Source organism: Astatotilapia calliptera, chromosome 4 (assembly GCF_964374335.1).
Source record: "Astatotilapia calliptera chromosome 4, fAstCal68.1, whole genome shotgun sequence".
NCBI lineage: Eukaryota > Metazoa > Chordata > Actinopteri > Cichliformes > Cichlidae > Astatotilapia > Astatotilapia calliptera.
In genome coordinates this window covers 31,995,495-32,018,771 of record NC_137425.1, presented here as the reverse complement: position 1 = coordinate 32,018,771, position 23,277 = coordinate 31,995,495, and the positions used below count along the sequence as shown (strand labels likewise).

The following is a 23,277-nucleotide window of genomic DNA, read 5'->3' as shown; positions in this document are numbered from 1 at the left end:
CAGAGATATTGAAGAGGAAGACTTTGATTATGAAAAGGACTGTCAAGGTGGTTATTTTGCCACACACGCTAAGAAAACGAACTTCAAAACGTTTAACTATGCAGAGCACAACATGAATGACCCTGAAAGTAGCATTGACCCAGATACCCACTTCTACAATAACACCAATAATACTTGTGAGTACTATACAGATGACCAAGTCAATGTGAATATTAAAATGGCAAATGCATTGTCGGTCATACATTTCAATAGTAGAAGCCTGTATAAAAAATTTTCTAAAATTACAGAATGTTTAAGTAAGTTAAAAAAGTTTAATATAATTGCAATATCAGAAACATGGCTCGATAATGAGAAAGTTAGTGAAATGGGACTGGAAGGATACGAATTATTTACAATGAACAGGGTGAATAAAAAAGGAGGTGGTGTTGCTTTATATGTAGATAAAGTTTTGAAATGTAGTCTGATTGAATGCATGTCAAGCACCATAGATAACTTATTGGAATGTGTCACTATTGAAATTCATGTTGAAAAAGCTAACAATATAATTATAAGTTGCATCTATAGGACACCAGGTTCATGCCTTGAGATATTCAATGAAAAACTTGCTGCTATGTTTAGCAACCTAAATGATAAAAAAGTGCAAATAATTTGTGGTGATTTTAATATAGATTTGCTAAACCCAAATGGACATCAGAAAACAACAGATTTCATAAATACAATGTATAGTAACTCCCTTTTCCCTGTAATTATAAAACCAAGTAGAATAACAATTGATACAGCTACATTGATAGATAATATATTCACAAATAAAATTGACCATGAAATAGTAGGTGGACTTCTTATAACTGATATAAGCGATCATCTTCCTGTTTTTGCAATTTTTCAAAATTATTTTGGGATTAAAACTAAACAAAAGAATCAAATATTTGATATGATACGACATAGAACAACAAGAGCCATTGCTGCCCTCCAGGTGGACTTAAAGGAACACAGTTGGAATGAGGTTTTTGCAAATGAAGATTCAAATAGTGCATATGATGCATCCCTATCAACTGTAATTTCACTATATGAAAAACATTGTCCTTTAATGAAAATCACTAGAAAGCATCACAGATCAAATAAGCCATGGATCACAAAGGGGATAGAAGATGCATGTAAAAAGAAAAATAATCTATATAAGAGATTCATAAAACCGAGGACAAAAGATGCTGAAATAAAGTACAAGTTATATAAAAATAGATTAGTAAATATTATAAGAACAAGTAAGAAAGAATATTACCACAAATTATTGGAGCAAAGTAGAAGTAACACACAAGAAACATGGAGGATATTAAACAGTATAATCAAAAAGGGCTCAAAAAATAAGAATTATCCAGATTATTTTAAAAAAGATAAAGATATTGTGCTTGATAAAACTAAAGACATTGCAAATGAATTTAATGATTTCTTTGTAAATGTTGGCTTTAATTTAGCAAAAGAAATTCCAGAGTCAAGAAATAATAACGACCTAAATAAACATATTACTCAGAATGTGTCCTCCATGTTTATTGGTGCTGTAACTCATAGAGAAATAATTAACATTGTGAAGACATTTAAAAATAAAAAGTCCACTGATTGTTTTGGTATTGACATGATATTAGTTAAAAGTATTATAGAATATATAGTGCAACCTTTCGCATACATTTGTAATCTGTCCTTTCAAACTGGTGTGTTTCCCTCACAAATGAAAATAGCAAAAGTTATTCCAATCCATAAAAATGGAGAGAGATGTCAGTTTACCAATTATAGGCCAATATCAGTACTCCCAAAAGTTATTTGTTAATAGACTTGATCGAGAAGCATAATCTCCTAAGTGATAACCAATATGGCTTTAGAGTGAAAAGGTCCACTTCAATGGCAGTGATGGAACTTGTTGAAGGGATATCTAATGCAATAGATAATAAGGAATATACTGTTGGTGTTTTTATAGACTTAAAAAAGGCGTTTGATACAATTGATCATTCTATATTAATGAATAAACTAGAGAGATATGGCATAAGAGGGATAGCATACTGTTATGATATTTTGATACCATAGTAGCATTTACAGGATATTGTTTTATACAGGAAAACTGTTACTCAATATGGCCCATCTACTAGTTGTTTTTCTCTTTCTCTGTGACCCAAGAATTAATGTGTAAGACTTACAGGCTGGTACCTCAAGGTCGAAAACACCACAGAGATGAGACCACTTCCTTACTCCCATCCTCCCTTTTTCTTTATCTCCTGGAAAAGGCTCGTTAAAGGCTAGGTGGTTTGTTTCAGAATTCACTAATGAAAGAACTCTGTATTTTATGTCTAGGAGTGTATTTTGCTGGGATGATCATAAATTATAGCTGAACTGATAAACTACACAAGGGATACTTTGCTCACAAGGCAGGAAGACGTTTCCTTATTTGGTCTGTACCGGTTTGAACTGGGAAAGCTGACACACGAACCTTTTTTTTCTCTATATAAGCTGTTATGTACTAAATAAACCTTTGAGTCGATTGGGAAGGCAACCTAAAGCAGTCTCTGTTTTCTTGTTCTCCCAAGCTGCTCCCGAGCTCGTACTAACACGCTGAATGGCATACCTGAGTGTTACTTTAAATAATTAGGAATCTTAGAAGGAAAGGACAGAACTCTGCTTATCGCTCGTGCCTTGGAGGGAAAACCGGGATGGACATTTTTTCCTTCACATACAAGTGGATGAAAAGTTACCTGGATGAAAGATATCAATATGTCGAATTCAATAATGTAAAATCTAAGCAGTTGAAGGTAACTTGTGGTGTTCCTCAGGGCTCTGTGCTGGGCCCTAAATTATTTATATTATATATAAATGACATATGTAGTGTTTCCAAACTGTTAAAATGTGTATTGTTTGCTGATGATACGACTCTGTACTGCTCAGGTAAAAACTTAGAACAGCTTCTGACTACAGCGGAAAAGGAGTTAAATATATTAAAAAACTGGTTTGATGTAAATAAGTTATCATTAAATATAAAGAAAACAAAATTGATTATTTTTGGCACTAGACAAGTGAAAAATGTATCTAAAATAAGGGTTAATGGAATTGAAATTGAAAGAGTGTACGAAAATAAATTTCTTGGAGTGATAATTGATGATAAGCTGAGTTGGAAGTCTCATATAAACCACGTGAAAACAAAAATGTCAAAAACCATTGCTATTCTCTATAAAACAAAGCATGTCCTGAACAAAAAATCATTATACACACTTTATTGTTCTCTGTTGCTTCCATATATGACTTACTGTCTGGAGATATGGGGTAATGCATATAAAACGAACACTCTTCATATTTTCAAGTTACAAAAAAGAGCTATAAGAATTATAAACCAATCAAACTATATAGAACCAACTAACATTTTGTTTATTAATCTGAATACCCTGAAATTTTATGATTTAGTTGAATATAAAATGGCACAGATAATGTATAAAGCACAAAATAACTTGCTTTGCCCCAGTACTCAGAAGCTGTTCAAAGTCAGAGAGAGTCAATATGACTTAAGGGGAACAGATTTCTTTAAGAAAAACAAGATGAGGACAAATATAAAGCAGAGATGTGTTTCTGTTAGAGGAGTTAACCTGTGGAATAGTTATGACAGTGATTTAAAAAGGTGTAGTTCATTTTCCTTGTTTAAAAACATGTTTAAAAATAGAGTATTAGAAAAATATATATATCAAGAATGAAAAGAACAAAAAGGAGAAAAAAAACAACAACCTCTTGATTCTTTACTTTGATGTAGTTACTTATCTAAGGTGGAAAGTTTTTTTTTTTCTTTGTTTTGTTTGTTTGTTTGTTTGTTTGTTTGGTTTGGTTTTTGCTTTGTTTTATTATTTTCTTCAAGCCCTGTGTACAGGAGCTGCATACAAAAAGATATTTTGTGAAAAGGGTTGGCGTAATAAGCAAATGCTTCAGCCAATACCTTTTGATTAGCCTTGTCTCATGCTTTCTTTCTTTATGGTAGATTTTTGTTCTGTTTTCACTGTTTTTTGTTTTTTTTTTCTCACTGTTTTCACTGAGATTTGAATTTGAATGCTAATCAATAAAATCAAATCAAATCAAATCAATTAACTGCTCCTTCCATAATTCTTCCTCTGCCCCACTGCAATCCAGAAATATTAAATATTTAGGTATTAATGTTTCTCCTAAGCTTTCAGACTTAACTAAATTAAACCACATCCCACTTCTAAAGAAAGTAGAAGGCGATCTGACTAGATGGAAATCTTTACCCATATCACTCATGGGAAGGGTCGCCACTATAAAAATGATGATCTTGCCAAAAATAAATTACTTATTTTTGATGATCCCTAACAAACCGTCACAAGATTGGTTCAGATCTCTGGATTCATATATTTCCAAATTCCTTTGGAAAGATAAACCCCCGCGTATCAGCTTAAAAACGCTACAAAGAACCAAGGATAGAGGAGGATTAGATCTGCCTAATTTTCACCAATACTTCTTAGCCAACAGGCTTCAGTTCATCTCAGAATGGTCAAAACATACCTTCCTAGATGAGCCCTGGCTAGATGTTGAACAGGCACTATGCAAGGATCTAGAGATTTCAGACCTACCATTTATTAGCTCAAACATCAAAAGACATGAATGCTTTAAAAGTATCAACATCAGCTTCTCTCAGAATCAGAATCAGAATCAGAATGGGTTTTATTGCCAAATGTTGAGCAGGTTTACAACATTAGGAAATTGCTGCGGTGCTTCAGTGCAAACATACTGTCATAAAAATATAAAAATAAGAATAAGAATTAAAGGTGCTAAGTGGATAGATATATACATGATATATACATGAGTGCAGGTGGTGATCAGTGCCAAACATGGAATGATGCAGTGAACACAGCGTAGGGTCATGGGTTAGTGATGGGAACAGTCATATGGTTATTGTTCATGTGTCCAACAGCAGAGGGGAAGAAACTGTTCTTATGGCGAGAGGTTCTGGTGCGAATGGACCGGAGCCTCCTGCCTGAGGGGAGCAGGTCAAACAGACTGTGTCCAGGGTGAGAAGGGTCAGCTGAGATCCGAGCTGCACGCCCCAGTGTCCTGGAGGTGTACAGGTCCTGCAGAGATGGGAGTCTGCAACCAATCACCTTCTCAGCAGAGCGCACGACACGCTGCAGTCTCTGTTTGTCCCTGATAGTGGCTCCAGCGTACCACACGGTGATGGAGGAGGTGAGGATGGACTCGATGATTGCGGTGTAGAATTGCATCATCGTCCGTGTTGGCAGGTTGAATTTCTTCAGCTGCCTCAGGAAGTACATCCTCTGCTGGGCTTTCTTGATGACGGAGGTGATGGTGGGCTCCCACTTCAGGTCCTGGGTGATGGTGATACCCAGGAAGCGGAATGAGTCCACAGAGGTGATGGGGGTGTCAGACAGGATGATGGGGGGGAGTGGAGCTGTGTGCTTCCTGAAGTCCACAATAATCTCCACTGTCTTTTGGGCATTCAGCACCAGGTTGTTGTGGCTGCACCAGGACACCAGACGTTCAACCTCCCTCCTGTAGGCAGACTCATCCCCGTCCGAGATGAGTCCAATAACGGTGGTGTCATCTGCAAACTTGATTAGCTTGACAGACTGGTGGGTGGAGGTGCAGCAGTTGGTATACAGGGAGAAGAGCAGAGGAGAAAGAACACAGCCCTGAGGGGAGCTGGTGCTGATGGTCCGGGAGTCCGAGACATTCTTTCCCAGCCTCACGTGCTGCTTCCTGTCCGTCAGGAAGTCAGTGATCCACCGGCAGATGGGATCAGGCACATTCATCTGGGAAAGCTTGTCTCGGAGATGGTCTGGAAGGATGGTGTTGAAGGCAGAGCTGAAGTCCACAAACAGGATCCTGGCGTAGGTTCCTAGGGAGTCCAGATGCTGCAGGATGAAGTGTAGGGCCATGTTGATTGCGTCATCTACAGACCTGTTGGCTCTGTATGCAAACTGCAGGGGATCCAGGAGGGGGGCAGTGAGGGTCTTCAGATAGGAGAGAACCAGGCGCTCAAATGACTTCATGACCACAGATGTCAGAGCCACGACAGCATGGTGGGAGTTTCTAAAAATAACGGAGCCTTCATTAATCCCATGCAAACGTACACCTATCTGGAATAACCCTGACATATTACAAAACAATAATATGATTAATTTCCCAGAATGGAGTTGTAAAGGAATTAAATACTTAAAACATATATTAGAGGGAACAGAATTTATCCCATTTGACAGACTAGTTGCACAATATGGGATCAACAAGAAAAAAATTTTGGAATATCAACAAATTAAATCCATAATAAAAAAGAAATTTAACCTCAGTCAAGTTGAATTACAAACACCACCAAGTGCGGCACATTTCCTTACTCTTAAATCCCCCAAATTATTATCCAAAATATACAGAACACTTTCTAAATTAGATGAATCAATATCCCTTCCTATTGCAAAGTGGGAAGCAGATTTATCAGTCAGTTTAGACCAAAACTTCTGGTCTCAGGTATGCTTAAAAACCTTTAAATTGATTAAAAATCCCAGTCTGCAATTAATACAATACAAAATATTACATAGAGTGCACTATACAGGTCATCGGATGTTCAAGATGGGCTTTACATCTTCCAACAACTGCTCACACTGTCAAAGCAATACACCAGACACTTACATTCACGCTCTTTGGTTCTGTCCACCAGTGCAGAAGTTTTGGCGTGAGATATGTGAAGACTTATCAAAGTGTCTGAAATGTAACATTCCAACTTCCCCCTTAGTGTGTTTGTTGGGCAGCTTAGATAATGTCACTTCAGAAAAGAATATCGCCCATATGGTTTTCACTGCCCTATGCATAGCCAAGAAAACTGTCCTCATGAACTGGAAAAATAAAAACAATCTTAATTCTAACCAATATAGAAATTATCTATTAGATTACATTAGTTTTGATACAGCCTCGGCCACCACATCAGATCAATTGCTCTGGGCTCCTTTGATCGGCTCCATCACCTAGTGGGGGTGGGGGGTCATAGTTTGGTCCCGCCTTCAATGTTGTGATTGGTGTGGGGGCAGGGACAGGCTTAGGGCGTCGGGGGGTTCCCCGGAGGCATCTTCTTTGGGGGGCTCAACCCGGGGTAGCGGTAATGTCCGGTTGGGGGCTCTTTTCTGACTATTTCCTCGTGGCTGCGTGCAGCGGGGCTAGGGGAGGGTCTGTGCTGATGGACGTGGGTTACTGACCTGGTAGCCTGTCTGCCCCTGGGTGGGTCCGGGATGGGCATGAGGGTCTGGGGGCGCTCCGTCTCTGGGCCGGGGCCCTGGCCGGGCCTCGGGGCCTTGGGTCCTGGTTTGTGTGTTGCCGGGGTTGTGGGCGGGTGGGTGCATGGGGGCCCATCCCTGGCGCAGGGTGCCGCCGGTGTGTCGAGCCGCCTGTGGGGCTCTTCAACCGGTGGGGGAGATTGTCACACCTTGCAGGAGCTTTCCTCCCCTCAGGAACTCTCTGCAGGAGGGGGAGATACAGGAGAGGTGGAGGAAGATCTCAGCCTGGGCTTCTATTAGTAGTCTGGAAGACGAGTGGATGGTGGGGTGGGTGCAGTTTTCTCTGTGGTGGGGTTGGGTGGACTGTGTGGGGCCGGGGGGCGCTGCTGCGCTGGGCCCCGGTCTGGATGGGCCTGGGCCCCCTTTCCCTGGCGGGTCGCAGAGTATGGGAGTGCCTACTGGGGTCAGCGGGGGAGCTGGCCCCAGGGAAGGCTCCCTTCCTTCCCTCCCCATCTCCAGCTGCCTCCCTCTTCCCGCTCCACCACAACCACCCACACATGCAGGGCCTTGGAGTAGGGGTATGTCACCAGGGTGCAGAGGAGGCTACCCCCCTCCCCTCTGTCCCCTTCTGGCTGCCTCTACCTCAATTTTATCCCACAACTTAGACATTCACATTACTCACACCCTCATTACACATACATATAGGATCTTGGGGGTGGGCACGGAGTCCAAATTACCATCAGGGTGTACACCTCACCCCTGGCATCGTTGCCCACCTCTCAATTTTAAATACACGTAGACATTGAGGGCTAGCAGGAGGGACTATGCGCTTACCTGCTGCTCTCTGGCAGGTAGCTCCATGCCCTCCTGGGTTTTAATTGCACCTTAGAACACACATGCATCAACACTACAATGAGCGGGTGGAGGGAGGTTTGGAGTCTTCTCTCACCCCCATTCTCTGCGGCCTGCTGGAGCGGGGGGGCTAGGAGGAGTTGGCCGTCCGACTGCGGTCTGGGGTGTGGGGCATCCCTGCTGCTGCAGAGTCGGGGCGGTCTGCCTCTCCCCACCGCAGGGAAAAGGGTAACACCACCTGGGTCTGGGATGCAGTTCCCCCCTCCAGGGGCAAGGGTACCTAGACCCGGTTTGTAGAGTACGCTTGGGGAGTGTGATCGTGTATACAGCGTCTCTTTATGTCTGTCTCCACGTCGGTTGAGTGTGAAGTGCACATGAGAGCATGAGGGTGGGAATGGATGTTTGTGTCTGTGTGTGCCTGTATGTTTGTGTCTATATGTCAGGTTGGGTATCAGACGCCACCTCTCTGGGGACATCTCGGGCCCTCCAAGGTTTGGAGGCCTATCTCCACCCACCACCACTTCCCCTGCCGGTGGCGGACTCCCTCAGGTGTCGGTGCGTTGGTGGTTCTTTGTATCTGGGGGTGGGCGTCCAGGTACACACCGGCTCACTCCTTGGCGGCCGCTTATTGGGGCTCGCTCGGGCCACTTCGGAGGTGAGGTGCCCCCGGCCTCTCGGCCTGGGGCTCGGTCACTCAGGCACAGCTGGCTGCCGGCGGAGCTCACGGGCGCGTCACTGCAACTCCCCCTGACTTCTGCTCCGCGGCTGCTGAATGAGCCCTCATCTGGGACTCTCCTCAGCTCTTACTGGGACAGTGGCGCGGCTGCCCCTCTGTGGGTCTTCCTTGGTCTCTTGTGTTCTGGGGGCCTCTGGATGTCTGGAGTCTTGATCTCCTCCATACCTGCTTGATACCATAAAGGACAGGGCTGTGGCTCCCCACACTCCCTAGCAGATCATTACATGGAGAAACCTTTGGAATGCAAGCATGCTGATCGGAGGAGTGTGTTTCATGGTAAACAGAAAGTGGTGCGATGCCAGAAGCATTTCTACTCTCTCCAGCGGCTGCTCGCCACATCTGGAGTTCCTGAGCATTAAGTGCCGCCCTTTCTATCTGCCCCGTGAGTTCACCTCAGTCATCGCCACGGTGGTCTACATCCCACCCCAAGCGGACACAGGTATGGCTTTGTCCGAATTACATGATGTGCTGAGCTCGCTTCAAAACAAGGACCCGGGCGCAGCCCTCATTGTAGCAGGAGACTTTAACAAAGCGAACCTCAGACAAGTCATGCCAAACTTATACCAGCATGTCTCGTGTCCAACGAGAGGGGATCGGATTTTGGATCACTGCTACACGCCATACAAGCAGGGCTACAAAGCTGTCTCACACCCGGCTTTTGGGAAGTCTGACCACAATGCCATCTTCCTCATTCCCCAGTATAAACAAAGCATACGGAGGGAAGACGGGACCACGAGGGAGGTAAAACGGTGGACTGCCCAATCAGAAGCTACGCTACAGGACGCACTCAACGACGTCGACTGGGACATGTTCAGAGCATGCGCAGTCGACATCAACGAGTTTACGGAAGTAGCAGTATGCTTCGTCAATATGCTAGTGGAGGAGATTATCCCCACTGCGAGAGTCACCACATTCCCAAACCAGAAACCATGGTGGACAGATCGATCCGCACTGCAGTAAACGCCAGGACCGCCTCCTACAACGCGGGTCTCGCCACTGGCGATATGAGCGCCTACAAAGCTGCCTCATACGGCGTGCGGTGAGAAATGCCAAACACCGGTACCGGGAACGTGTGGAGTCCCGCTTCCACCAGGGCGACACACGGAGTATGTGGCATGGACTACGCACCATTACGGACTACAAAGCCAGGGACACTGCGCCGATTAACGCCGACTCTGCATTCACCAACGAGCTGAATCGGTTCTACGCCCGTTTCGAGGTTAGCCAGGCGGCTAATGCTATCTACCGCCTGACTACCGAGGACAGTGACGTCATCAGCGAGAGACCGGTGACCAGCATCGCGGAGCATGACGTCCGAGCGGCACTGAGGAGAGTGAACACAAGGAAAGCGGCGGGGCCAGACGGCATCACCGGCCGTCTGCTGCGCTGCTGTGCTGCCCAGCTAGCAGGTGTGTTCACTTACATCTTCAACGAGTCCCTGGTGAAGTCTGTGGTCCCCACATGCTTCAAAAGATCCACCATCATCCCTGTGCCCAAGAACAGCAAACTCTCATCCCTGAACGATTACCGGCCAGTTGCACTGACCTCGGTAGTAATGAAGGTGTTTGAGAGGCTGCTGAAGAACATCATCTCCCCTCCATCCCAGACACCACAGATCCGCTGCAGTTCGCCTACAGATCCAACAGATCCACAGAGGATGCCATCGCCCACGTCCTACACACCACTCTCAGCCACGTGGACAAGAAACAGGGTAACTATGTGCGAATGCTGTTTGTTGATTACAGTTCAGCGTTTAACACAATAGTGCCCTGCAGACTGTTCACAAAATGGCCTGCATTTGTATAGCGCTTTTCTAGTCCATAGGACCCCAAAGCGCTTTACACTACATTCAGTCATCCACCCATTCACACACACATTCACACACTGGCGATAGCAAGCTACATTGTAGCCACAGCTGCCCTGGGGCGCACTGACAGAGGCGAGGCTGCCGGACACAGGCGCCACCGGGCCCTCTGACCACCACCAGTAGGCAAACACGGGGTTAGTATCTTGCCCAAGGATATTTGGCATGCAGCCAGGGTGCAGCCTGGGATTGAACCACCGACCTTCTGATTAGTGGCTGACTTGCTCTGCCACCTGAGCTACAGCCAGCTGTTAAGTCCCAGCTCAGGGATCTGGGACTTAACAGCCATCTGTGTGCATGGGTGTTGGACTTCCTCACTGGCAGAACTCAGGTGGTGAGGGTGGGCAGGTGCTTCTCCAACAGCATCACAATCAACACAGGAGCACCTCAGGGATGTGTCCTCTCGCCACTGCTCTACTCCCTCTACACTTCAGACTGTGTGGCCACCCATGGCTCCAACACCATTGTGAAGTTTGCTGACGACACAGTGGTGTTGGGTGCCATCTCCAACAACGATGAGGCGGCCTACATGGATGAAGTGAAGAATCTGGCATCGTGGTGCCAGGACAACCACCTCCAGCTGAACGTCTGCAAGACCAAGGAGCTGGTGGTGGACTTCAGAAGGGGTCAGCACAGAGACTACAAGCCCATTATCATCAATGGAGCTCCAGTGGAGAGGGTGCAGTCCTTCAAGTATCTTGGTGTCCACATCTCCTCAGACCTGACATGGGCTGCCCACATTCAGGTCCAGACCAAAAAGGCTAGGCAGCGCCTGTATCACCTACGACAACTGAGGAAGTTCAGGGTCTCTCCAAAGATCCTCAGGATTTTCTATACAGGCACTGTGGAGAGCATCCTCACACAGAACATGACATCGTGGTTTGGGAACAGCTGTGTGAAGGACCAAAATTGGGCAGGGATAGCTCAGTAGGTAGAGTGGTGGCCCCATGATCGGAAGGTCGGGGGTTCGATTCCCCTGAACAGCTACCCTGAGGTACCCCTGAGCAAGGTACCGTCCCTACACACTGCTCCCCGGGCGCCCAATGGCTGCCCACTGCTTCACTGAGTGAATGGGTTAAATGCAGAGAGGGATTTTCCCCACGGGGACCAATAAAGTACACTTTCTTCTTCTTTCTTAAAAAGCTCTCCAGAGAGTGATCCGTACAGCAGAACGCTGCTGCAGGATTGCTCTCCCCCCGCTCCAGGACACCTACACCAGGAGATGCCGGACTAGAGCAGCGCAGATACTGAAGGACCCGTCCCATCCTGGCAACAAACTGTTCCAACTTCTGCAATCTGGTAGAAGGTTCCGCATCTTCCGGGCAAGGACAGAGAGACTCAAGAGGAGCTTCTATCCCCAAGCCATCCGTGCCCTAAACACACACATCCGCCCTCTCACATCATCTATAATTGACTGAGACAGGACTCTTCCAGACACTCTAAAACCAGGAACAATGTACATTTGAAATTCCTTTAATTTTAAATATGTTTATATTGTCTATCCTGTAAAATAGTCAGATGTCTATTCATATTAATGTACAGAATTCACCTGCTTGCTGCTACCACTGCACATTCACCCAGTGTATATACTATATGTATGTATGTATATATATATATATAATGTTCTTCCTCTACACCCCCCCCCCCCCCCCCCAAAATTTTTGCACATGTCGAGGAGCGTGTCAGGCTACATTTCACTGTGTGTTATACTTGTATAACTATGCATGTGACAAATAAAGAACCTTGAACCTTGAACCTGATCCACACAGGTATGCACACAGGTGTACACATGGGTATTCACAGACGCGGACTACAGCTTTCTTGGCTGCTGCATCAAAGCACACTGTGCGCTGTCTATCTTGCGTGCTGCACAATATCGTTTATTATTTAGTAACTATTGATATCTATGGCTAGCTAGTTTATTGTGATGGTGCTTTTTTTTTCTATTATTATGTTGCTCTTTGTTGTTTGCTGTCTCCTCTGTTTTTTTCTCCATACAGGTGACCCAGGAGTTTTGTTTTTTTTTGTTTGTTTGTTTTTTTCTCTCTTCCCCCCCTTCTCACCGTCTCTTCTCCCCTTTGGTTTTCTTTCTTTCTCTCCCTCTCTTTCTTTCATTCTTTCTCCCTGTCCTATCCCATAGTCATGTCTGTCCCGTTTGCAACTGAAAATAAAATAAATTCATAATTATAATAAAGGTCAATCAAATGGACCAATATGGCAAGGCCATGATGATCCACTTGGTAAAATAAAAAATTTAAAAAATTTTTAAAAAAAAAAAGGATTGACATAAATGGACATGTACACACAATCACACTCCCCAAACATACTCTATACCCCGGGTCCAGGTACCCTCGCCCCTGGAGGGGGAAATGGCACCTAGTCCCAGGAGATGTTACCCTTTCCCCCGGGGTGGAGGCAAGCAGACCGCCCCAGGCATCCCCAGCAGCAGGGAGGCCCCGCATCCCAGATCCCAATCAGATGGCCAACACCTCCTTCCAGCCCCCCCCCCCCCCCCCCCCCCCCGCCCCGATGGCCAGCAGAGAACAGGGGTGTGTGAAGACCCCAAACCTCCCTCCTCTTGCTCATGTGTACAGGGAGTGCAGAATTATTAGGCAAGTTTAATTTAGCAGGTTTTTACACCCTTTCTTATGCAACACCCAATGGAAGTCTGTTCACTCACAAAACACATCTTTGCATGTCTGTAACTCATAATGTAAAATAGAAAATTGCAAATAAATTATTTAATATTTAATAGAAGGTTTCTTGAACATACTCTTTGTTCTTTGTACAGGGAGTGCAGAATTATTAGGCAAGTTGTATTTTTGAGGAATAATGTTATTATTGAACAACAACCATGTTCTCAATGAACCCAAAAAACTCATTAATATCAAAGCTGAATGTTTGTGGAAGTAGTTGTTAGTTTGTTTTTAGTTTTAGCTATTTTAGGGGGATATCTGTATGTGCAGGTGACTATTACTGTGCATAATTATTAGGCAACTTAACAAAAAACAAATATATACCCATTTCAATTATTTATTTTTACCAGTGAAACCAATATAACATCTCCACATTCACAAATATACATTTCTGACATTCAAAAACAAAACAAAAACAAATCAGCGACCAATATAGCCACCTTTCTTTGCAAGGACACTCAAAAGCCTGCCATCCATGGATTCTGTCAGTGTTTTGATCTGTTCACCATCAACATTGCGTGCAGCAGCAACCACAGCCTCCCAGACACTGTTCAGAGAGGTGTACTGTTTTCCCTCCTTGTAAATCTCACATTTGATGATGGACCACAGGTTCTCAATGGGGTTCAGATCAGGTGAACAAGGAGGCCATGTCATTAGTTTTTCTTCTTTTATACCCTTTCTTGCCAGCCACGCTGTGGAGTACTTGGACGCGTGTGATGGAGCATTGTCCTGCATGAAAATCATGTTTTTCTTGAAGGATGCAGACTTCTTCCTGTACCACTGCTTGAAGAAGGTGTCTTCCAGAAACTGGCAGTAGGACTGGGAGTTGAGCTTGACTCCATCCTCAACCCGAAAAGGCCCCACAAGCTCATCTTTGATGATACCAGCCCAAACCAGTACTCCACCTCCACCTTGCTGGCGTCTGAGTCGGACTGGAGCTCCCTGCCCTTTGCCAATCCAGCCACGGGCCCATCCATCTGGCCCATCAAGACTCACTCTCATTTCATCAGTCCATAAAACCTTAGAAAAACCAGTCTTGAGATATTTCTTGGCCCAGTCTTGACGTTTCAGCTTGTGTGTCTTGTTCAGTGGTGGTCGTCTTTCAGCCTTTCTTACCTTGGCCATGTCTCTGAGTATTGCACACCTTGTGCTTTTGGGCACTCCAGTGATGTTGCAGCTCTGAAATATGGCCAAACTGGTGGCAAGTGGCATCTTGGCAGCTGCACGCTTGACTTTTCTCAGTTCATGGGCAGTTATTTTGCGCCTTGGTTTTTCCACACGCTTCTTGCGACCCTGTTGACTATTTTGAATGAAACGCTTGATTGTTCGATGATCACGCTTCAGAAGCTTTGCAATTTTGAGACTGCTGCATCCCTCTGCAAGATATCTCACTATTTTTGACTTTTCTGAGCCTGTCAAGTCCTTCTTTTGACCCATTTTGCCAAAGGAAAGGACGTTGCCTAATAATTATGCACACCATATATAGGGTGTTGGTGTCATTAGACCACACCCCTTCTCATTACAGAGATGCACATCACCTAATATGCTTAATTGGTAGTAGGCTTTCGAGCCTATACAGCTTGGAGTAAGACAACATGCATGAAGAGGATGATGTGGACAAAATACTCATTTGCCTAATAATTCTGCACTCCCTGTAGTGTTGCTGCGTGTTGTTCTAAACACGCATTTAAAATTTAAAACACGGGAGAGCATGGTGCTGCTGCCAGAGAGCAGCAGGTGTTAGCACGGCACCTCCCGAGAACCCTCAATGTCTACATGGATTTAAAATTGAAAGGTGGGCACCGGCGCCAGAGGTGGGGTTGAATACACAGACGTCCACTGGACGCCGTTAACGTGCCCACCCACAATATATGTATATGTTATGAGAGCGTGAGTAATGTGCATGTCTAAGTTGTGGAATAAAATTGAGGCACAGGCGGCCAGAAGGGGACAAGGGGACTGCAGTAATAATCGTATCCAAACATCCACAGCAGCATCATATTTAATCAAAGTCTTCCTCAGATTGTGAACGTGAGCTCTAAGGTCCGCATACATGCAGCCACGGTGACGGGACCCGCCTTGTGATGATCTGGTACCAGCAAAGAACAGGCAGTCAGTCTATGACCCTCATTGGGTTTGGATATGGCACACGAGACCCGACCTACGAGCGTCAATATAAAGAAGAATTTAAGCTTGAAAGAGAAGACAACGTCAAAGGAGCTCTGATTATTCCCACAGCAAACCTGTTACTCTGCCAGCACACAGGGGTGTGGTTTAATACTGCTCCCTCACAAAAAGTCCCTCAGTGTCGTCTTCTTTTCTTCAGCTCTTACGTCAGAGGAAGCATGTCTTCACAGAGCAGAGAAGATAGGCAGTCGGTCTCATACTCGAAGATGTGTTCAGCTGGAATCACACTTTTTTTTCTGCTCTTATTTCCATGTAATTTTTCTTCAACAATAACAACCTTCAGAATTTTTCTACTTGTTTTTGTCAACTAGTATTAACCACATTTTAAATCTCTTTCCTGCAGATCAAGCCAACTGTGTGACATTCCAGCAACCTCAGTCCAGGATAGTCAACGTAGGCGAAAGAGTAGAAATCCAATGCAGCCACGATGATGACAGTTTATACGTGATGCTCTGGTACCAGCAAAGGGATTATGGAGCGATGAGCTTAATTGGATATAGCTATGACACAAACAAACCCGACTATGAGCCGGCGTTTCAGAATCACACCGAGATTTTGAGAGAGACCAGAGTGAAAGGAGCTCTGAGCCTCCCCAGTGTCAAACTGTCACACTCAGCTGTGTATTTCTGCGCTGCCAGTACACAGTGATGTGGTTCAGTGACACAGACTTACTAAAACCATCTGTGCAGCCATGCTGTGCGAGACAGCATATTTCTGCAACAGTTTTGTAGAGATCGACATCTCTCATCACTCAAGTTTTTGGAGCTGCCATGTTGACCTGTCCAAAGCACATGAGGAGAGCAGGAGGTCAGACACAAACCAGCACAGAGAATGTGCTCTGGTGGTGGTACTCGCCTTCTCCACAAGGGCTGCGTCTGGATACCTGTGCCTCCCTGGATCTCCCATCCTTTATCTGCTCACCTGCTCATCCTGGCTGATTGCCTTGATCTAATTTAAGGCTTCGCTGGATCATTGTACTCTTCTCAGTTAGTGTAGCCCAGCTCTCTGTTGTATTCTTCCTTGTGCTTATGGTTCTCTGGCTAATCGTTGTTTCTCCGTCTCCCCTGTACCCTGGACCCCAGCCTGCCTTTCCTGGAACCCTTTTGGATGAGTGAGAGTGTGACTGAGGCACAGCGTGGATCTTTTGGACCGAGTGTGTTTCTTTCACGAGTGGAGTGAGTGTGAGCATGTCTGTTCTCCAGGCCTGGACCTGCCCACGGAATCTCTGGACCCCTCTTCCCCCTCTCACTGTACATATGTAAATATTCCACTTGCACTTCAGTCCTACCTAGTAATTGTGACAGAATCAGGTTAAGTTAAAGAAATAAAAGACCCCACTTTCCAATGAATTGCAATAATAGATTTGAGATAAATGCAGGTAAAGTAAAGGTAATAATTCAGTTCAATTTCATTTATACAGTTCCAAATCACAACAGTCATCTCAAGGCACTTTATATTGTAAAATAGACCCTACAATAACAGTCCCAGAAATAATAATAAAGTAAAGGCAACAAAGGAAAAGACATCTCCTACTGTTTTTGTTGGGGGTTTTTTTTCATATTTGAAGAAGAAATAAAATATCATAAATCACTTAGGGGGGAAAAGGACATTTGGACAAAAATGTAGTTGTGGCAGAGGTGTCGTCTCTGGCTCAGGGGAACAGTAGGGCAGTGAGCTCAAGGGGGGAGTGCCAAGGAGGCTGGAGGGACAGGTGTCTGGGATTCCACTAGCGAGGTTTCTCCCTCTAGAGTGAAGCCTGAGACCTGGGGAAGGAGGTGTGAGTGCTGGAGACCATCTGAAAAGCTGAAGTGGGTGCCAAACCTGTCAAGAAAGCATTTTGTGCGATTTGCAATAAACACTACTCAAAGTAATACAGTGTGTCGGGTCAAACACTACAGTATCGTAGAAGACGATCTTGAAGAATGTGCTCCTATGAAGCCATCAAAAACAAACTTTTGGAACTTGGTTGAAAAGGAAAAGGACATTCTTCAGTTCACTAACTCTGTATCTAACTAGGGCTATAGGGCAGCGACTGAGGGGGCACTGAAGTGTTTGAGTACACAGAGGACCAGCCGATCACAGGTTTACCACAGAGTGCACTTATATCAGCAGCTGCAGAGGACCAGCACATCCATCTCCAAATTGTTCTTGCTGTGAGATGACAGTCATGGCACAACAACAATGTACTTTGGACAATTAACCCAAAAAGCACTTTATAATGTTTTTCTTCAGTGAAAAAAAGAAAAGCAATGGTGTTACTCTGCCTCACAAAGATTTAAGATATATATATATATATATATATATATATATATATATATATATATATATATATATATATATATATATATATATATATATACATACATACACATACATACAATACTGCTCAAAAGGAATAAATGAATAAACGCGTTGTTCAAACTTCAAAAACCACCTTTTGCAGCAGTTACAGTCTGGCAGCTCCTACACATTACAGCTCATGTTTTAAGGTAATCTGATGACATTTAACCACACACTTCCTGGAACATCTCCCACAAGATTGCCTTCCTGGAGCGTCCTCCCTACCATCAGTATGTCAAACAGTTCCCACAGCAGCTCAGCAGGGTTCGTACCCAGAGACTGTTCTGGCCAATCCATTTCTGTCATTATTCTGGCTTACTGCTTATTATCTTGCAATATAAAGCACCTTGAGGTGGAATTAATTTGAACTTGAACTAAAGGGTTTCTGCTTATTAATTAGCCTTTTATAATGACTTGAATTAGCAGTCAGCAGCCTCCCCACAGAGGCCACGCCACCATGGGCAGGGCTGTAGCTGTTCTCAGTGACTGTGGGTGGAGCACTCGTGGAAAACTCAGGAAACATTCAAGCATGTGAACATTCCTTTTGATGAACCCTAATGAACATGAAGCTCTTCTCTCTAGCACTTCTCCTGCTTTCCAGTAAGAAAATTGTTTTTGTTTGTTTGTTTTACTTGACTTGATCTCTACACCAAACCCTTCAATTAACCTTTTTGTTTTCTTCGTTGTCCAGGATTCTGTTGCAGTGTGAAAATATATCAACCACCTTTTACTTTGAGCCGTGAAGGAGAGAAATCGGCGACGCTGCAATGTGAACAGGACAATGATGAATATTTATACATGTTTTGGTACAAACACACAGACTTTAGGCAAATGCAGCTGTTAACGTATTCTATTAATAAAGGTATTCAAACCACTGAAGCTCCATTTAATGAAACAAAGTACTTCATGTCACGTCCTGCGGTGCGTAATTCTAGTCTGCACATAAAGCGAGTGGAGCCTGGAGATTCAGCTGTGTATTACTGTGCCTCAAGACTGCCACAGTAGCACAGACTCACTCTGTGGCTCATCAACAACCCCAACATCACAGCAGGTCGACGGCTGACAAGCAGCTCACTCAGTCTCCCTGCAGATGTTTGTTTTTGTCAGAACTCTTTGTGTTCAATTAGTAAAGCTTTGGCCTGACTTTAAGAATTTGTCTTTAAATTATATATTAGATTTGATTATATTTGTATATTATTTGTTTGGAAGGTGCTGGGCTCGACTCAGGAAGACCTCCAAAAGTTGACCGCGGCCCTGCAGAGGGAGGCAACGAAAGTTGGATTAAGAATCAGCGCCAAAAAAACCAAGGTACTCCGAGTTGGCTATGCACGTGCCCGCATTCCTGTCATGATCAACCAACAACGTGCTGAAGAGGTGGAGAATTTTACATATCTTGGCAGCATCATCTCGAATGACGGGGTCTCTGATCGGGATGTCGACGCCAGAGTAGGGAAGGCAGTTGGTGTCCTGCGACGTCTCCAACCTATTTGGAACTCGACCTCCCTGAATGTTAGGGTCAAGATCAGACTACTGAACTCTATCGTCTTCCCTACTGCACTTTACGCTAGTGAAACCTGGCGCTCAACAAGTGCAATTATTCAACACCTGAATGTGCTTCAACAACGTGGCCTGCGGCGAATCCTGAGAATTTCCTACCGGGACCGAATAACAAATGAGGAGGTCCTACGAAGAGCAGGCACCCGCCCAGTAGCCGATGTTGTTGCAGAAAGGTGCTTTCGCTTTGCGGGACATATTTTACGCCTACCCCCTCATCGCCCAGCTAAGATTGCCATGACATGGCGTCCACGCACTGGCAAGCGAAAGCAAGGCCGACCAAAGACCACATGGCGTCGAACATTTATGGACGATCTGAGAACTGTCGACATTGCCTGGGACGAAGCTCGAAGCAGTCGCTGCTGACCGACATCGATGGAGATCACTAGCTGCCCGATGCGCCGCTCGGCGTTGGAGGAACTAAGTTCTAAGTTAATTATTTGTTTAAAAGTGTAATTTAGAAATGTAATGGTAGTATTTTTCTTAATTTTCTTAATTTTTTAAGAAAAGAATAGAAAATAAGGCTCTTGAATTTGTTACAATTTGAAGGTAACATGATTCAGATTTCCAGTTTATCTATAATTTTTCTGTCCTGATTAAGATACATAGATTATTTCAGCATCCTGTTTGTTATGAGACTGAAATTTTGTTTATTTATGTAATTTGTAGAAAATTGTAATCCAATTTTTTTTACTGTTGTTTTAATCATTTTACTATTTTTTCTCTAAATGTACTGTTGTGAAAAGTTTTGTTCATATATTTTGTTACACATTGAAATGAATCAAGCGTTATACATTACATAAGGCCATTTTTGTGCATATTATGTTTGCATTAAAATGCCTCAAAACCCTGCTATATTTACAGCACTAAATATAAATATGAACCTGTCACGATCCTGGGTCTTAGGAGCCAGTGTTTTGAGTTTTAGTTCATTTTGATGTTTAAAGTATGTTTAAGCTCATTAGGTCTCCTATGTTCATTTGCTTATTAGTTCCCCCTTGTGTTTCCAACCCATGTTAAGTCTCCCCTGCTCTTCATATGTTTCATGTCTGTGTCTTATGTTGTCAAGTTCTGGTTGTCATGTCTGCGTCTCATTATGTTACCTATTTTATTTTGAAGAGATCTTGTGTTTTTATATTATGGTTTATGTTTTGAGTCCTTTGTACTGTTTCTTGTTTCCCTAGGTCTCAGTTATGGTTATCATAGGTTTAGTTCTTTGGCTTTGTAATATGGCTTCCCTGTGTTCCATGTTTCAGGTCCCTATGTTCTGTCTCCCCAGTTGCTGTTAAGTTTGCATGTCTAGAGTTCAGTCAGTGTGTTTCCTGTTTTACTTTGAAGGTCCGTGTCTCATGTCAGTATTTCTAGTTTTGCTTCCCTTGTCTCGTCCGGCCTGATTACTCCCAGCTGTGCTCTCCTTCTGTGTCTTGTTCCCTCCTTATCCCTCTGTGTATTTGAGCCCTGTGTTTCTCTTTGTCAGTGTCGTAGTCTCCCTCATGGCTGTGTTTCCATGTGTGTTAGTCATCCATGTCCCAGTTTAGTTTTCCACGCCATTCTGCAATAAAGCAGCTTTTTGAGTTTAATTTCGTTGTCGTGAGTTTTGCGTTTGGGTCCTTCTCCTGCCTGTACACAGCCGAACCATGACAGAACCTGAAACAGTCACAGACAAAAATCCAAGGCAGACCTGCAGGTAGTCACATGACAAAACACATTCAGTGATATCAAAAGTCATAAAAGGCGCTGCACAAACACGAAACTGAAAGTAAAAATCAAGCACAAGTTTAAAAAAATAAAAAATAACAGCAGCGCAAAGACAAAATAACAGGAGGGAGGCCTAACAAAGACTGGTGACCAGTGTTGGGCAAGTTACTTTAAAAAAGTAATTCGTTACTGATTACCTCTCCAAGAGAATATGTTACTTTTCTGATTACTTGTTTTCAAAAGTAATTACTTACCTTATTACTTAGTTACTTTTTAAAAACATGATACGCAACCTGAATATGTAATAAAACAACAGACCTTTCAGCCCAAATCTATTTTTTTCCTGCATAATCCATATAAAATTGAATCAAATGAAAACATCTTTTTTAAAATTGTTTTATGAGTTTTAATCTTTTAATTTTATGCACATTGCATTAAACAAAAATGTAATTATATGCAGCTGTCTTTGACTTGCAGAAATTATTTAACATTTAAACCTATTTTCTGCATATTTCAGCATATAAAATAAGATAATGTTTTTGTGTTTACACTCCCTCTTTCAAATAGATGCAAGTAAAACACAGCAGAAAATAAATAAAATCAAAGACTCAGCAGCTCTGAGTCCTGTCGCTCTTAAATCTAATTTTCACCTAGCAGGAGCGGGGCGGATGGAGGTTTGCCGGTGCAGCAGCGGTCATCACAGCGGGGGTTTCTCTGTGAATTTCACATTCCCGTGGTAGCGTGCTTGGTGCGTACTCAGATTTGAAGTTTAATTTTTCAAGAAAGAAGTTTTCTTCCCACTCAGAGTAACAGCGGACGCTAATGTTTTTGCCACTTTTACAGAATCAAACTCAAAGTAATGTCAGTACTTCCAAGCTTTAAACGCTGCATGGTCGTACTCTCTCCCGCACTCCATATTGTTCATTGTTAATCTGCACACGTCTGTTGCTGCCTCATACGTCAATGTCATGAGACACTCTCAAAAACAAAATCACAGTTTAGTAACGCAGTAACACTGCGAGCTTACGGGAAAGTAACAATAATCTAATTGCTTTTTTGCAATAGTAATCCCTTGCTTTACTCGTTACTTGAAAAAAGTAATCGGATTACAGTAGCTGACCATCTCGTGACTGAAATGTTACATTTGCTCTAGTCTGCCTAAAAACAATTCCACAGTGTGGAAAAAGTCCCTGCAGCAGTGTTTGCATACCAGTTGAAGTTGAAATGAAATAGAAAATGACAGCATCCCCTCACTGCCACTCAGGAATCGCTCAGCTCCTCAGTTGAAATATCACTGAAACCCTGGTAGATGATGTCCTTGTGTATAAATTATACCTGTTACACCTCACAGTAATTCTCCAATTTTGAAATGATCTTCCTGCTTGTGTATACTATGATAAAATAAGTACTTTATACTATACGTGCAATTGTGTACATTAAGACAATTATGGGTTAAAGTGGAAATTAGCAAGGGGGAACCCTCAGTCACAATTCATTCTTCTGTGGTAGATTTTTCTTTGCATAGAGATCAGCCGGCTTTCTCTGCTGATACCAAACTACGTCTTGGATTTAGACATCCCGAGCCATCATGCCTAACCTTTCACCTCTTGACACTATAGAACTAGTGCAAAGGTCTTATTTAGTGAATGAATCAAATCAGCATTTAAACTGATGTTAGGTGGGGCTAAGGTAGCCTTAGCCTGCTCTGCTGCAGTCCAACATAGTAATTGACTGCAAACCTCAGCACAGTACAGACAGACATTTCACAATATGAATAAACCAATACGTGATTAAAAACGCTGAAATGGGACATTAGCTAATATTTTCACTTACATTTCCAGTTTATCAAAAATTACTAAAGTGTGAAAATAATCTCTGATCCTTCTCGTCTCTCTTTGAGCATGATTGATATTCTAGTTGCCACACGCTGCCTTCCAAATCGAAGGTCACAAGCTATCTGTTTATCAGCTTTAGTTTGCTCTGCGGTTTTTAGATTTCTGACATGGTGGGGTAATCCAAAAGTACAAGCTGCTTGGACTATGTTCTCTGGTTTTACCACATAGAGCTTTTTCTAGAAAAATTTAGCTGAAGCAA

At 43.5% G+C, this 23,277-nt stretch overlaps 1 protein-coding gene and 1 long non-coding RNA gene across 2 annotated transcripts in view; both read left to right on the top strand.

Moving 5' to 3' along the window:
- Window positions 1–23,277, top strand: part of LOC113021378 (T cell receptor beta chain MC.7.G5-like) — a 32,452-nt gene that overhangs the window by 868 nt on the left and 8,307 nt on the right. The window contains exons 2-3 of the mRNA XM_080300695.1: window positions 15,935–16,228; window positions 16,794–16,849. Coding sequence (XP_080156821.1) covers window positions 15,935–16,228; window positions 16,794–16,849 — 350 coding nt within the window. The remainder of the gene's footprint in view (window positions 1–15,934; window positions 16,229–16,793; window positions 16,850–23,277) is intronic.
- On the top strand, window positions 18,432–18,805 carry LOC145428382 (uncharacterized). The gene is made up of 2 exons (XR_013908670.1): window positions 18,432–18,531; window positions 18,623–18,805. It is a non-coding gene; the product is annotated as an uncharacterized LOC145428382 (long non-coding RNA).